The sequence below is a fragment of the Ochotona curzoniae genome, unplaced genomic scaffold (assembly GCF_017591425.1).
Source record: "Ochotona curzoniae isolate NIBS_2020 unplaced genomic scaffold, NIBS_Ocur_1.0 scaffold_3835, whole genome shotgun sequence".
Classification (NCBI taxonomy): Eukaryota; Metazoa; Chordata; class Mammalia; order Lagomorpha; family Ochotonidae; genus Ochotona; species Ochotona curzoniae.
This window is the reverse complement of record NW_024467114.1, coordinates 29,815,942-29,833,217: the sequence shown is the minus strand read 5'-3', so window position 1 is coordinate 29,833,217 and position 17,276 is coordinate 29,815,942. Positions and strand designations below refer to the sequence as shown.

Below are 17,276 nucleotides of genomic sequence, written 5' to 3'. Positions count from 1 at the left end.
TCCAAAAATTTTTGTATTTTTAAAGATTTATTCATTTTTTATTGGAAATTCATATATACAGAGAGAAGGAGAGACAGAGAGAAAGATCACTCCCCAAGTGGCTGCAATGGACGGAGCCCCAATCCAACACTAGGAGCCCAGAGCCGCCTCCAGGCTCCTACGTGGGTACAAGGGTCCCAAGGCTTTGGGCTATTCTAGACTGTTTTCCCAGGTCACAAGCAGAGAGCAGGAGAAAAGCCAGAGCTGCCAGGACACAAAATGGCATCCATATGGGATCCTGGCACATGCCAGGTGAAGACTTCAGCCACTAGGCTACCACTTTGGGCCTATCACCAACACTTTTTTTAAGAGTAACCATGCTTGGATCCGGCACAGTAGCCTAGCGGCTGGGGTCCTAGCCTTGCATGTGCCAGGATCCCATATGGGCGCTGGTTCTATTCCTAGCAGTCCTGCTTCCCATCCAGCTCCCTGCCTGTGGCCTCCCTGTCCTGCCCCAGTCTGTTTTGTTTTCTTTTTCATGATGCAGTTAAGCACTGGCATAAGTTCTGCTTGTTCCACTTCTAATCCAGCTTCCTGATTATGGCCTGGGAAAGCAGCAAAGGATGGCTCAAATCCTTGGTCTCCTGCACCCGCAGGGCAGACCTGGAACAAGATCCTGACACCTAGCTTCTGATGAGCTCAGTTCTGGTTGCAGCCATTAGGGAAGTGAGCCAGAGATGGAAGATTGATCTCTTGCCTCTCCGTAACTCTACCTTTCAATAAAGATAAAATAAATCTTAAAGAAAAACTTTGTTATGGTGGAGGGGACGGGAGGGGACATAGATAGCTTCCATCTGCTGGATCATTGTCCAAAGGTCTAGTGCTGAGCCGATCGAAAGCCAGGAACCAGAGGCCAGAAGCTTCGGCCAGGTCTCCCACATGTATGCAGCGGCCCAAGGACTCGGGTCACCTTCTCTCTTTCCCAGACACATTAAGAGAGCTGGAACAGAAGTAGAGCAGCTGGGACTTGAACCAGTGTCTGTATGGGATGCCAGCATCCCTGCAGTACCTTCACCAGCTACGCCACAGCACCAGCCCCAGCTCGTTTGTTTTAATCACTTCCAGGACTCTTTGTCTGCATATACCGTGCTTTTTTTATTCATTCACCTATTGACGGTATAGAAATTCAGACTTTGGTAATTACAAAGTAAAATGGCTTTATATGTATATATAAGCATACACGCACACACACACACACACGAGTGAAATTGACATCTTGAGGCTGATTCTTGTTTGTAATTCTTGTCTGTACCCATAAGGAACTACTTGTGGAATTCTGTCTTTCTTGGAGGCTTGTACAGTAAATTGAAAGTGTGTTGAGGCAAAAAAATTAAAAATAAAAAAGGAAGGAGGAGGATGAATAGAAAGCACTATTATGTTCTTAAACAATATTTCTGACATGCATGAAATTTTTCCCTTAATATAGAATGAAATAGAATAAGTCCCTAAATAAAGTAGAATAAACAAAACAAATGAATAAGACTTACATACAGGGATCTGTATGTCTGTGTGAGTTTCCTGTATAGTAATAACCAGGACAGTGGCCACTAATGATATACATTCAACTTAATCTGTGGGATGACATGCAAGTGACATTATGCTCGCCCTCATACAAGGCTTCCAGAAGTAGCCATACAGTCAAGTCCATTGTCAGAGTAGAAGACACTGAATAGTTACATGCCAAAGAGCCTGGATACAGGCCATTGTTGGCCATTTTCTGTTACTGCTATAATCCCTTTGGGTTTTGCCTTGCAGAGACATTTTACAGTGTTTGCGTTTAACTTCCCATCCGTGGAGGGGCTCAACACCATCTACAGCCAAATCCTGAGTTTCCACTTCCAGCATCAAGCATTTGATCCTTCCGTCCTCAGGATCGGCCCCTCTCTCATCCAGGCCACGGTAGCCTTCCATCAGATGATGACACAAAACTTTCTACCTACAGCTGTTAAGTTCCACTACATCTTTAACCTGAGAGATCTCTCGAACGTCTTCCAGGTACCTGAGCTCTGTGTTACGATGTGCCCTTGGTAACGTCCCGGGCGGGCATCTGTGGAATAGGATGGAGAGCTGTGCTCTGTGTTTGTGTGTGTGTTCCTTCACATCTCAATGAAGTGAGTTCAGCAGGTGTGCTCTCCCCGTGTGAGGAAAGGGCGCTGTGGTGCCTCTCAGGTCCTGCAGGGTCTTCATTGGCTCATTGGTCTCTGACACTGTGGGAGGTGGGCAAGTCTACGATCAGCCCTGGCACCTGTGGGGTCAGGAAATGCCTGGCTCCTTGAACACTGAGTCATCACTTGGAGGAAGAGATGGACCAGCAAAGGGATGAGGGTCTTACACCATGCACACTCATGCCCCCGCTGGTGAATACCATCACGCTGGTAATGAAATTTAGACAGCAGAATTTTGGAACCACATTCAGAACATGCCTTGCAGATACTTAATAGTAGAAACAGAAGTGGGGGGGTCTCTAGCTCCCTAGATTGATGGAGTGGAGTGATTATTGTTTTGAGTATTGGGAGCAACAAAAGACACTTTTCTTGTTTTTGCACAATAGGCTCATAGCTGAGTTTTTAAAAATGTATTAAAAGAAAAAACTTGGGAGTGGGAAGCGCAGTGGTATAGCTGGCTAAGCTTTCGCCTGCAGCACTGGCATCCAGTATAGGTGCTGGCTCAAGCCCCACCTACCCCACTTCCTATCCAGCTCCCTGCTAATAACCAGGGCAAGCAAGGAGGTGGGGATCCTTAGGTCCCTACACCCAGATGGGAGACCCAGAGGAGGCTTCTGGCTCTTGGCTTTGGGTCCACTAAGCTCCGGCCATTTGAACAGTGAGCCAGAAGATGAAGGATCTCTCTGTCTCTCCTTCTCTCTATATAACTCTGCTTTTCCAGGAAAAACTAAATCTTTAAATAAAAAAGAAATTATTCTTTTTAGAACATCTGGATGATTTTGTTTTGATAGTGAACATTAGCTTGTTGCCCTTGTAAGAGGGTAATATTCATATTGAAGAGGATTTGCAGGGCAGTTGATTACAGCTCAGCGTTCTTTTGTGCAGGAAATCTCTCCTGGCTAAATAGGAAAACTTCCCAGGCCTGCCTTCTGTTTGTATAACCCTCTTTTTTTAATCCTTCCACAGCTGCCTCAGGACCATAGCAAAGCTTTAGGTAATAGCTTCTTAATGACATGGGCCATTTCTTATCAGGTCTGTACTTCTAGCACATTCTAGAAAGACTGCGCTTACTAAAGTGTGGCTTAAAAGCGGACTTTAGATCTCAGAAGCAAAGGCAGGAGAAGCAGTAGGCGAAAGGCAGGGACTACCTGCTCCCCTTTCATGTTCAGGCTGCCAGCGACCCCTGACCTGAGACCCCCAGGAGTAGTTGTTGTTGCTTTTTATTTTGTTGTGGTTTTTAAACCTTTTGTAGCGGACTTTTTCACACTGGGTTTTTCTCCTCTGGGTCCAGAGTAAAGAAAGGTGGAATGGATTCTGCGATGTTCACAGGACCTGTTTGCAATTTGTAAACTCGATCCATTGGAAAACATGGTACCCACAAGTGTGCCAAGAAGGTGCATGTTTCCTTGAAATGTAGATACAAGCCTAAAATTGGACATAATAATATTAAAATATTTGTTGTGTATCCAATGGTGAAACCGCCCCCCAGGACACACACTGTTATTTATTACACTTGTTTTAACCTAACAAATTGCTCAATTCAGTACACAGTATGAAAAACTGTTTAAGAAAAGCTTCTTCAGGATGCCCCTAACTTCGAAATGATTTATCTTTTCTTTCCGTTTTTGCCCTGCAGGGCATTTTATTTGCTTCTCCAGAGTGCCTAAAGGGTCCAGAGGATTTGATACACCTGTGGCTTCATGAAGCTTCCCGTGTTTATGGGGACAAACTGGTAGACGCAAAGGATTGTGATTCATTTCGCAAAAAACTGTTGGAAACTGCTTATAAACACTTTGAAGTAAGTGTGTGCAAGTGTCCAAGGCCTCTGCTGGGGCACCATGTGGTGCCAGGGCTGAGATAAGATTAGGATGTGAGTGCGTTGTAAAGGACTTACCCTTGGACAAAGTTGGCATTGCTGAATCTATAGGCGCTCCCTGATTTAGGATTTGTTTGCACCTCAGCAATCCATCCTATGCTGGAAAAATGGCATCAGTCAAAAAATGCATTCCATTCTGCCACCTGCTGAACACCACTGCTGTTTAGCAGCTATTGAGTATGTTGTCTCCCATCCAGGAGCGTGGGGCTGCCTGGGAGCTGGTGCTCATGGCCGCTTCTCAGCATCCTAACAGACTCAGACTATGTGGCTGAAGCCAAGCTCAGAACCAAGCATTCAGGGTGAGCCACATGCCACTGCAGCTACACCTTCATGTAGCCTTAGAAACCATAAGCCAGACAATCCTAAGTCAGGATCCACCTGTCCTTGATCTTGGACTAGGAAGCACTTCACTCACCTGTGCATGGCTTGCCGGCTCTTCCCTTCCTATGTCCCGGTATCCCCTGGAGAATCTGTGTGGCTGTTGACATGTTGTGTTTGCCTCCTTGTCCTCCGGCAGGGTGTAGACAGTCACACGCTGATTCAGCAGCCCCTCATTTATTGCCATTTTGCCCACGATGGGGTGCAGCCAAGCTACAAGCCCGTGAAGGACTGGGAAGTGCTCAGGGCAATACTCACAGAAATGCTGGACAGCTATAACGAACTCAACGCCGCCATGCACCTGGTTCTGTTTGAGGATGCCATGCAGCATGTGTGAGTGGGACCTTCTCGTGGGAGGACCCGGGCTCGTGTGTAACTAGTCATTCCTTTTCAAGAAAGCACTGATCACTCTCAACTACCAGTTCTGTCATTGGTTGTGTGACATACAGTGTCACAGCTCATTACATCAAACGCCTGGTAACATCTTACATAGGCACTTCTTTCTCACATGCCATTGCACCCGTGGTTTCACTTGAAACTTCCCATCACCTCATTTAATAATGGCAGATGTTGTCATTGCTGAGAAAGGTGCTGTGGAGTCTTGTCAACCCCCTTGAGAAGTCTGAGCAAGTTGGAAAAAAAAGGCGGGGGGAACATATTTCCATATCAGAAAGGCAGGGAAGAAGACCTGACTGGAGGCAGATGTTGGTTCACAACAGTCTCATTCTCCTGCAAAACAGGGCATCATGCAGTGTGCCAATTCTGCAACTCTCTGCAGTACTCCTCTCGTCTGGTACTGTTCTAGGTTTGGGGCACAGCAGAGACTAACACTGCCCAGTCCTTTTCCTATGAGCTGTCATAGCATTGATGGCGCAAATGGACATCTGTAAGAGTGTACATAAATAAACAGCAGCAAGCAAGCCAGAGCATGATCAACACATGGAGCAGCAGCACAGGTTCTGTGGGTTTCCACAAAGGAATTGATATAGGTGAGGGTGCCATTTAAGGCAAGATCTAAGTGAGGAAAAGAAGCTAGGCCTGGAAGCGTTTGGAAGAAGGATGTTCCAGAAAGAAGGCTGCTGTCACATGGCCCCAAAGCAAAAATTTCCAAGAAAAAAAAAAGCTGGCAGAAGGTGTGGCATGACAGCTCAATAGCTAAATCCTCACCTTGCAATCTCCAGGATCCCAAATGGGCACTAGTTATTGCCCCAGCTGTTCCACTTCCCATCCACCTCCCTGATGATGGCCTGGGAAAACAGTGGAAGATGGCCCAAAGCCTTGGGACCTTGCACCTGCATGGGAGACCCAGAAGAAGCTTCTAGCTCCTGGTTTTGGATCAGCTCAGCTCTGGCTGTTGCAGCCACTTGAGGAGTAAACCAGTGGATGGAAGACCTTTCTGTGCTTCTCTCTATAAATCTGATCTGCCTTTCCAGTAAAAATAAATACATACCTCTAGAGAGAGAGTCAGTCAGGGTGGCTGCATTACAATGGAAATAGTGCTTGTCGAGGACTGGAGGCAGGAATTGGCCTTGCTTGTATAGGGTGTTAGTCCATTTTCTGTTGTTATCCCAGAAGACTTGAGATTATGTATTTCTAAAGACATGGTCCTGAAGACCAAAAAGTCAGTTCTGCTCAGCTACTGGCCAGGCTCTGGGACTGCTCCAGTCAATGGTGGAAAGCAGAAGGTCAGCTGAGGACCTGCAGAAGAGGCAAAAACCCACAGGGTCACCCCCTTGCATTCTAACCCCCTTGTATACTACCCACTCTTGGGGCAATTAGTTGGTCAACAAGCAGCCAAAAACTTGGGTGAGAAAAGTATGAAGGTCACCAGGGGTTCACCACAAGACCCAAACACCTGTTACCTAGTACCTACTTCCCATCACTGTCACCTTGAGGAGTCCAGTTTCCAGCTCCTGACCTGCAGGGGACACAGTCAGTCCATCACAGCAACAGGATAAGGAGTTTTGATTGTGTTGTAAGTGCAGTGAGAAGCTCCTGGATGGATAACTGCATGAGAGTGGAGTCCTTTGTTGTATCTAAGAGCTCACTGCTGCTGCTGTGTGGAAAATCGCTCACTACTTAAGTTAAGGCTTGGTCATTTCTCACTGGCCTTTTTCACCTGTGACAACAGACAGATAACAAAGAAGCCATCCTTAAGACTATGAAGGAAGCAAGAGGGAAGGGAAAGAAAAAAAAAACATGAAAAAAATGATGCAATACAGAAAGCAAAATGACGGAAAGCTTTCAGTTTTCAGGAAAAAAAAAATCGCTCTTTGAAATGGTTTGCCCTGGTACCTTGGCAACATTTTGGAGCCTTCCCATCCATCATCACTTGGTGTAAGCATGCTAAGGACTCATGGTTTTGTTGATTGTTCTGTAGATGGGATGCTTTGGTTATACACACAAGGGGTCAGGGTTGGAATCCATGGCCACGGCACTGGATGATTTATCAGTAACCTAGTCCATCAGCCTTACAGATGAGGGACAAGCACTTCATTGAGTCCTGGAGAAAGGAACCCTGTCATTTAGCAAATGCTGGGAGGGGACAGCCTGAGCACATGTGCTGACAGGAGATGAAAACCCTGCTTTGTAGCTGGGGGTTTCACTCACATCAGAGTACCTCTTATTTATTTTCAACAGTTTCCCAATGATGTTTCGTTAAGTGCCCATGTCAAGGGAAACATCATGGCATGCCTTGGCTTAGAAACCTGTATTTTAAGTGACTGGAGGTGTTCAAAAATATTCATACATGCCAGGCCTGTCATCAGCTAGCTGTGCCAAGGTGGAGCCTGGAGTTCAAGTTCATTTCAGAAAGGCAACCTAGAGCAAGCATGATGATGTCTAAGTGTTACATGCTTGTATTTTATTTTGTTGTTTTTCCTGGTGTTTATAATTATGACCCATAGCATCAATGAAAGCCACATTTCAGTAATGATGTGACCGATTTGTTCATAACTGTGCAATGTAACAATAAGAGGTACAGACTTGGCCTAGTGATTCAGACACCCAATTCCTATGTCCCCAGTGCTGGCTTTAATACCCACCTCACTCCTAATTTGAGTTTCTTCTGATCCAGACCCTGGGAGGTGCCAGCCATGGCTCACATGATTAAGTCCCTGCCACTCATACAGATATCTGTATTGAATTCCTGATATCTGACTTTGAGCCAGTCCCAAACAGTTGTAGACACTTGGGGGTTAAACCAGTGGGGAAAATTCATCTCCCTCCCTCTTTTGTCATTCCTTCTCTCTTTTTTCTCCCTAATAAATACATTTAAAAAGGAAAGTATAGCAGTGATATCAGAATCTCTGGCTCCTGAAGGATGATTGGACCTTGCTAGAAATGTGACTGCAACACTAATGGGTATCAGCCAATCATTGAAAGGTCTGGGCTCAGGGAAAGCAAGGATCCTAAGAGGCAAAGGGTTAATGTGCCTGAGCAACTCTCGGGAGTCCATTTGCAGCTCTCAGCAAATCCATCCTTTCCAAAACAATTGGGCTGCAAAGATTTCTCACACAAGGAGGTGCTTCTGTTGATGTTGTCATATTTGGATCCTGAGATGCAACTGGGATCTTTTCTACTAATCAAAACTGTTTGAAGCTTAGATCCATCACCTTACATATACACATTTTTCTTTCTTGAATCTATAGAACCATTTTTAAAAAGTAAAAAGCGTTGTCACATGGGGCAGTGTGAAGCAAGTGGCTTCATAAGCGTTCAAGGGCTGTGAAGCAAGCAGCACCTCTGTTGGATGGAAAACCATTGGAACAAGCATTGGAAGTTTCTAATAAAACCTGGAATTTATTCTCTAAATATTCTCCTACAATATGAACAGTCAGCCAGGTCCCAGGTCATTTGGGTTTCACGCCCTGGCATGTGCTTTCTCTCTTGCAGGTGCCGGATCAGCCGCATCTTGCGAGCCCCTCAGGGCTATGCCCTGCTGATTGGAGTGGGGGGCAGTGGCAAGCAGAGCCTGTCCAGGTTGGCAGCCCACATCTGCAGCCTGGATGTCTTCCAGATCACGGTGACTGAAAGCTACGGACCCCAAGAGCTTCGGGTGAGAAGAAGGTGTGGGTGGTGTGTCTAACCTTGTGTGTGGCCGGTGAAATGGAAGCTGTTGAGGTACTAGGCACCTGTACCACAAGCCCTACCCCAGACCTCTCCTGCAATAGCGAACAGGATGTGCCGTTGTTGGAATTCTGTGCTTTTGGCTATTTTATCTTCTTGGTCAAATTAGTAATATATGTTAAGCCAGAAGTGTTTTGGATTTCAGATTAATTCAGATTTCCAAGGCATTTGCCTATGTCAAATGAGATATCTTAAACACAGGACCCACATCTAGATATGAAATTTATGCTTCATATATGCTTCAAAACATTGCCTAAGGATAGCTTTGTATAGTATTTTAAGACAACTTTTAAATAGATCACTTTAATTAAATGATTACATAATTCATAAAGTCAGTTAATTTTATTTAGCATTTGCAATGAATAATTCAATTTTGAGTAACATGAAAGGAAGTGTGTGTGCTTTCCAGGCACTTGATGCTCAGCCTGTTACAAAACGCCACTTTTCATAGTTCTGCACACCTGCTCTAAAAATTTTTTTATTAAACTCTTGCTTACACATTGATATTTTTTGCTTTGCATTTACCAAACCTAACATTCAGCCTTTTTAGTGTGTCCATAATGGGTAGGTTGGAAGGCGGGCACTTCCTTTACTGGTATATGTCAATTTCTTTCCCTTTGAGTAAGATTATGAGAGCAAAATGCAGTACCAACAGCTCACTAAACAAAGTCTCCTGGGTCTTTAAATCTTTGCTGCTTCATCAATGGAGGAGTATAGATCTCCACACCGGGATCATCAAAACAAGCTTACTTTCTCATTTCATTCTTTTTGAAGAACATGCATTTCCTTTTCCAAACAGGCACCCGTAGCTGATGGCAGGTGCTGTTTTCAATTCTCAGACATTACATATGTTTGATATTATTAAATCAATTCAGAAACATTGCTTCCAAGGCAGTGTTGAAACAAGGAGAAGGCTTCCTTTTGGTTCATTGCCAGACCCGGACATCCTTGAGCTCATTTCCCTTCTGTTGGAAGGATTTTCCATCCTATTCTCCACTAAGTCGCTGTCGTGACAGTACTCATCATCTGCCAGGGTTGGGGGGTGACATCACTGGACCCTGAGAGGAAGGAATATAGTAAGAGAGGAAGGCAGGGCATGCTGCGCTCACGTCAGAGCTGCTCTGCCCTTTCCCACACCCAGAGCCACCCTCCCAGCATCACCTCAGCATCTTAATGACACATGAATGATGGCTTCTCTCCTTACAGGTAGATCTTGCAAATTTGTACGTCCGAACTGGAGCCAAGAACATGCCCACCGTGTTCCTGCTGACAGATGCCCATGTTCTAGATGAGAGCTTTCTGGTGCTGATTAATGACTTGCTGGCATCAGGTGATTAAACACACACATTTCTGGAAAGGTCTTCCCCAATGACAAATGATGTGTAGTTGTGGTGAACTTTAAAGAGAGAGAAATTGTCTTTGAGGAAGTTGGAGGGGTGTGGCTCTGTTGTAATGAAGGTGCTTATGGCTGCCTAAGACAACTGATGTTATTTCTACAAGTATGGGTTTAGTGTTTATCCACGCTAGTGCTCAGCATGTTGTGTGTCTTACACATGCAAAAGGAACATGGGCTTTGTGGTTTTGTGTTCTTATCATGTAAGCCTGTTGCCTGTAAGAGCATTTAACATGAAAGAATCCTAAGGAAAATGGACATTGCACACATCTTTCACTCAACTGCACGTATTCCTTTCGGAGCAGGAGAAATCCCGGATCTGTTTGGTGATGAAGACGTGGACAAGATCATTTCTGGGATTCGGAATGAAGTTCGCGGTCTGGGCATGATGGACTCCAGAGAAAACTGCTGGCAGTTCTTTCTAGCCAGAGTGCGACTACAGCTCAAAGTAAGAAAGTTGCAAGTTTGCTTAGATATTCTTCAAAGCCTGCTGTTGGAATAGAGCTGCCGTTCTTGACCAAGATTCAGGGGTATGGGTTTGAATTTCAGGGGACAGTGCATGGGACAGGCCTGGTTCTGAACTACAGCTTCCGGAAGTTGGCTGTGAGGCTAAACTTCTTAGGGATCTTTGCATTGAGCTGTGTGAGCAGTGAGCAATTGAAGGACACAGGTGGCTGTGTCCTTGAGTGGCTTGGCCCACAGCAGGCTGCATCCCAAACAACTGTCCTACAGGACAGATGTGAGTGGTGTCCTTGGCTTACTGAGGAGTGCAGCCTACTTCCTGCCTAGCATAGGGTGTCCTGGAGGAAGTGAAGTGTGATCCATCAAACAAGATCAGAAGGCATGGTGGAGAACATGGGAGAAGAGGAGACAGCGTGACTCGGGTGTGGACTGTGCGGTAACCCAGGATAGCAGAATCCTGAAGCTGAGTACCTGGACTTGAGTCTTGCCTCTGGTCCTGATGCCAGCTTCCTGCTAATGTGTACCCTAATGGGTGCGGCAGGTGGTGTTTCAAATAGTTGGGTTCCTACCACCCACTTGGGAGACCCAGATTGAATCCCTGGCTCCAGCCTGGTTGTTGGACAACAAATCAGCAAATTGCAAATTCTGTCTGTCTCTCTGTCTCTCCTCTCACCCTCTGCCTTGTAAATGAAAGAAATACATCAATTAAATCATGTAGTGGAAAATTCAGACTTTCTAGTAAAGAAAAGGTTAATAACCTGGAAAGATTACTTCTTTGCTATTCTTCTAGTGTTGTTAGACCTGTCAGGTCAGCAGGAGGCTCCGTGGTGACTATTGAACCTGAGGTCTTAAAGGAAAGAAGTCAGAGTGGCATTGACCATGAATAGGTGTTGGCTTGGGATTACAAAGTGGAGTAACTGTGAGTGTGCCTGACTTGATGACCTTTTAAACTTTTCAATATTGTTAGCCTAGGCTGAGGTTAGGAGGTCATGATATCGGCTTCAATAGGACGTAGAGTTTTCTGAAGATCAAAATGTGACCCAAGGAAGTGGCTACAAGACTGGGTTATCCCTACACCCATCCCACAATGGTTGAATCAGATTTCTGTTACAGGAAGGGGAGCAAGCACAGAGGTGGAATCTGACGGGGTGCTGTTATACATCAGGGGTTCAGGACTGTGGGAGCAGCATCACCAGGAAGTGTGTTTCCTCCTCCCACCTGCAGGGCTACTTGGCCACTGGACCTGGGTGTCTGGAACTGGCAACTTTCAGTGCTTATTCTACCCCACCCCAAACTTGCAAAGTTGGACATTTTGGGAGGGGAGGTACAGCCAAAAACTTCCTGGGAGTAAGAGGTCAGCTGACTTTGGATAACTGAAAAAAAAATTTTTTTTTATTGGAAAGTCTTATATACAGAGAGGAAGATTTTCCATCTGCTGAGTCACTTCCCAGGTGGCTGCAATGGCCGGAGCTGTGCCGATCTGAAGCCAAGAGTCAGAAGCCTCTCCCAGGTCCCAGGGCTTTGGGCCATCCTCAGCTACCTTCCCAGGCCACAAGCAGGGAGCTGGATGGGAAGCGGGAATGTCAGGATTAGAACTGGCACCCATGTGGGATCCCAGTGCATGCAAGGTGAGGACTGTAGCTGTTAGGTCACCACGCCAGGCCCTGGAGAACTTTCTTTAAATAAATGCCAATGGGAGCATCCTTTGTGTGTGTCTAGGAGGGATGTTCAGTAGATTGTGCTGCTTTTAGAACACGCATTCCATTTCTTGGATTTCCTTCTCACTGAGAAGTACCATGGAAGCCTTTTCTCCCTGGAGTTGAGTGGGCTCAGACATGCTTCAGTCGATAGTGTGGCAAAAATGCTGAGTCGCTCTCTGACTCACTCTTCATGAGCCCTTCCTGTTGGGTTGTACATGATCAGAGTTCTGCACATGTTAAACAGTAAGTCTTAAATATGTATGCGTGTTTGTATATGTATACATATGTTTCCCATTCTTTCATTTTAAAGGTAAATATGCTACGTGTTTATTAGCTTACAGTGTTCAAAAAAATTTTAATTTTATATGAGACCAGTGCTTTCTGAAGTGAGCTTGGAGTTTCTTGTAAATTTACAAATAATTTTAATCCTCCAAGACTGCCTTCTCTAGAAGTAGTTGGAATTCAGTTGGACTGCAAAGAAAGGAAAACCCATCACGCTGATTCTTAGAGCATCTTCACCCTGGGATGAGACTGGCTCAGCGACATTCGCACAGCCCCATGCGCTTCTCATCTTCCCTTCACACAGTTCCAGTCCTGATACTACTTGCCTCATGATCACAGCAGGGAATTGAACCATTTCATGAATATTTGTATGATCGAAAACTATGCATGGGGTCAACTCAACAAAAAAAACTTACCTGATAATCTCACATACCATTTGAAGTACTCTGGTATTCCAGCAAAAAAAAGGCAGAGAAAGTGGATCAAGAGGGACTCCTACCTACATTAGAAATCCAAGAACTTCTACTCCCAAAAATCCCTAGGCTGATGTGTTAGTGGCTGTAACTGGGCCACATGGTGCTTCTAGCTACCAAGGTGCCCCAGGGAGGAAATATTTGTACTTGATTTGTTGCCTTTAAGTATAAAATTGAAAATGGATCTTAGCATCATCAATAAAGCACCATCAACCGTTCCAATGCTGGTTAGAACTCCATAGCTTGTGTTTCAAATGTAGCTACCTCTGAAATATATTTCTTGTGATAAATGGTGAAGAATAAATGGAGATAGTTTAGGCTGTGTTTCCCCCAAAAGATATCCATGTATTAAAAATGCCATGTGTGTTGGGACCAGTCCTCGCCTTCAGGATCCCGTTTCAGCATCAGTTCATGTCCTGAGGGCACTGCTTCCCATCCAGCTCCCTGCTTATGGCCTGGGAAAGCAGTCAAGGACAGCCTAAAGCCTTGGGACCCTCCATCTGCATGGGAGGCCTGGAGGAAGCTCCAGGATCCTGGCTTCTGATTGGCTCAGCTCTGGCTGTTGCGGCCACTTGGGGAGTGAATCAGCGAACAGAAGAGCTTCCTCTCTCTCCTCCTCTCTGTATATCTGACTTTTCAATAAGAATAAATGAATCTTTTAAAAAACATTCCTAACCAATTTCCAGGACCAATTGTATCAGATGTCAAGTAACCATCTTCATTGTGTCAATTTGTAAGTTTCTGTCTTCTTGCTAAGTTGCTCTATTACTAATCCCAGGACTGCACAGTGTAAAGCCTTTGCTGTCTTGTCTTTTGGTCAAGTTTTTCCAGTTGTTCCCGTGTGTGTAATTATCTAGATAAGTATCAGAAATGTTTGGTCAGATTCTAAACACATTCCATTTTAGTGTTGACTCAAGTGATGCTGAACGTTTATACTAGGGGAATTAAATGTCTGATATACATTATTTTATGGCTTTTATGGAAAGGTGAGTTCTTTTATAAGGTTTTGTTTTGGTATTAGCAACTATTTGTAGAGAGGAGAACTTTGCTCTTTAATTTTATAGCCAGCTATTTTACAGCCTCTCTGGTTGTTTCTAGTAGTTGATTGATAACACTGGTTCCTGCAGGTCTGAGTACCAGTTCTTCTACTTCATTGCACTGGCAAATATTAAAGAACAACATGAAATAGTGATGGGGACAGTGGGAATTTAGTCTTGATTCTGGATTCAGGGAAATAGGTTTCTGAGGTCTCAATGCTGTATCTTCTATCAGTTGTTGCAACACATCCAATTCGTCCAAGGAGTACCTCTCACTGGTGAGTGTCTTTTGAGCATCTGGGCAAATAATTATATGGTTTTTCGCCTTGGTTTGTTAATATTCATGTAATACAGCTTGCTATTTAGAAATTTCATTTTTATGTGTTTTCAGAAGATTTATTTATTTTTGTTGGAAAAACAGAGTTACAGAGAGAAGAGACAGAAAGAGCTTCATCTGCTGGCTCATTCCCCATATGGCCACAATGACTGGAGCTGAGCAGATCTGAAGCCAACAGCCAGAAGCTTCCTCCAGATCTTCCACCGGATGCAGAGTCCCAAAGCTTTGGACCATCTTTCTTGCTTTCTTAGGCCACAAGTAGGGAGCTGGATGGGAAATGGAGCAACTGGGAGACAAACTGGAGCCTATATGGATCCCGGTGCTCAAAGGGAGAGAATTAGCCAGTTGAGCCGTTGCACCAGGCACAGCCTTTTTATATTTTACATTCCGCGGTCCTTTCCTGTTTGCATTTTGTTTGCTTTTGTGCTTAGTAGGCCATCACAGAATTGGGTTCTGGGCCCAGCGCAATGTCTCAGTGGCAGAATCCTTGCCTTGCACATACCAGGATCCCATATGGGCATTTTGTATCCCAGCTTCTTCACTTCCCATCCTGCTCCCTGCCTGTGGCCTGGGAAACAGCAGAGGGTGGCCCAAAGTCTTGGGACCCTGCACCCACGTGGAAGACCTGGAGGAAGCTCCTGGCTACTGGTTTCAGATCAGTTCTGCTCTGGCTGTTGTGGCCACACAGGGAGTAGAACCAGTGGACAGAAGATCTTTTTTTCTGTCTGTCCTTCTCTTTGTAAAATGACTTTACAATTTTTTTAAAAAATCCTTTTTTAAAAATAATACCTGTTTCTACTGTTGCCTAATCTTTTATTTATTTGTAACTCAGTGCAAGCTGAAATTTATTTTGGAGTAACAGATTCTTCTCACCTTGTCCCGTCCTACTGTCACAGAAGATTAACTGGAAAAAAAAACCTCCTATGTCCTAAACTGAGAAGGCAGCTGAAGGAGTGTGTGTGTGTGTGTGTGTGTGTGTGTGTGTGTGTGTGTGTGTGAGAGAGAGATTGTGCATGTGCACATGTATACATGATGCTGAGGAAGAAGGATGTCTCCCTCAGAAAAAAGGCATGCTGCTGCTTGACCCTTTTTGGTCTTGTCACTTTGCTGGCTGTGTCATCATGAGAAAAGTTCATGGTCATTGCCACAGCTTCTTTCCACTGAGAGAGAACTAACAGGGTGTAACCAGGTTCCCCTTTAAGGTGTCAATGACAGCTACTTTCTTTGCAGCATGTATATGCTACCCCCAAATCCTTGAAGCTTTTAAAGATTCCAGATGGCTCTGCACTCATGTCACCTGTCATATTTACCAGTATGTACTAAAGACTCGGATTTCTCACCAGCCAATACCCAAGCTGGGCAATGTGGGAAGTCACCTGTGATGGGAAGGGTGGTGAGCACACCTGGCAGGACAAGCTCAATGAGGTGAAATTGCCACCCCATTACCCATGCTCACCACCCCAAGTAGTCCCCATTTGCAGCACGGGCACGGAGAACCTGTTGGTATGCAAAAGGTGACCTCTGAATTCCACAGGGCTGATCCCATTAGTGAGGACCACATGCGTGTCCTTGGGTTGCTCCTGATCAGCAGGTGCATACATGCCTCCTCTCCATCATGTTGGTCTCTTACACATCTCTCCTCCATGCCCCCATCTCATGGCTGTGGGAGAGCACCTGCTTTTCCCCTCCTGTACACCTCTGTGAACTCACTTTTCTTTCTGGTTTTCTTTCCTGGCCCTTCTGACAATTTACATCAGGGAACATTTTGCTGTCTGGCTCAGGTCTTGCTTCTTTCATGACATTTTAGGTATCTGGCTGCCTTGTTGTGAGTATCTATTTGTGTGTGTGTGTGTGTGTAGAAATATATATAGAAAGAGCTCAATTTCTGCTCATATAAGTAACACACATGTTTCTTGTAAAGAACCTGAAAATGAAGAGTCATGCAAGTAAAATTTAAATGATCCTTGATTATGCTGTCTAGAAATAACACATGAGGCTGCTTCCTCCAAGTCTTCTATGTGTGTTTAAACACATTCAAAGAGTGTGTTAAGAACTTAAATTTTTTGTCACATATTACCAAGTTTTCCTCTTGGCTTTTTTTTTTTTCTGGTACTTGAAGGCTCATATGGAAAAAGAATACTGTTGAGTATTTTAAGATTTTGGCCCCTGGAGTGAACTATTCATTTCATATGTCATTTTTTCTCAGTTATCATTTGTACGAAACAAGCTTCTTCCCTTTATCTCCTTTGCCACATGTTTGATTGGCTTGTTGTAATTTCTGTTGAATAATGGCAGCTCTTTCTATAAGTAACAGTATTCATATGCCCCAAATGTCCTTATCTTTTTTGAGATTAATTGATTTTTGTTGGAAAGGCAGATTTACAGAGAGTAGGAGAGAGAGAGAAAGATCTTCTGTCCACTATTCAATCCCATATGGCCACAATGCCAGAGTTAAGCTGATCCAAAACCAGGATCCAGGAGCGTCTTGCCCATATCCTACATGGATGCAGGGCCCCAAGGCTTTGGGCCATCCTCTACTGCTTTCCCAGGCCACAAGCAGGGAACTAGATGGGAAGTGGAGCAGCCAGGACATGTGTCAGTGCCCATATGACATCCTGGTGCATGCAAGGTGAAGATTCAGCCACTGAGCCACCTCCCTGGGCCCTCCTTATCTGTTTTACATGTGGCCAGTTTTCCTCCAAGGTTACCATTATGCTGGCAACTTCATTTTTGCTGACTTCTATTTCACATGAAACTTTATTGCAAATGTCAGACTTTTCCTTCATGAGTTGTGTGGTAAATGATTTTCAGAAAGCACACTTCTATGCTGCATGGTTATAAAAATGTCATAGTAAATTGTCATTGACCTGATTTATAATCTCTGATTAGCCCTGAGCTTTTGTGTAGGGTATAACACGGCTTTCCTACTTGGGTAGACCTAATTGTCCCAGCATCATTTATTACATAATCTCTCCTTCCACTTGTGGTTTGAAATGTTCCCTATCT

The 17,276-nt window shown here is 44.6% G+C and overlaps 1 protein-coding gene across 1 annotated transcript in view; it reads left to right on the top strand.

Annotated features, from left to right (window-relative positions):
- The window catches only part of DNAH11 (dynein axonemal heavy chain 11), a 271,297-nt gene that overhangs the window by 154,010 nt on the left and 100,011 nt on the right, over positions 1-17,276 (top strand). Inside the window, exons 49-54 of the mRNA XM_040964541.1 lie at positions 1,795-2,034; positions 3,841-4,002; positions 4,598-4,791; positions 8,353-8,515; positions 9,793-9,916; positions 10,285-10,427. Of these exons, the coding sequence (XP_040820475.1) occupies positions 1,795-2,034; positions 3,841-4,002; positions 4,598-4,791; positions 8,353-8,515; positions 9,793-9,916; positions 10,285-10,427 (1,026 nt within the window). The remainder of the gene's footprint in view (positions 1-1,794; positions 2,035-3,840; positions 4,003-4,597; positions 4,792-8,352; positions 8,516-9,792; positions 9,917-10,284; positions 10,428-17,276) is intronic.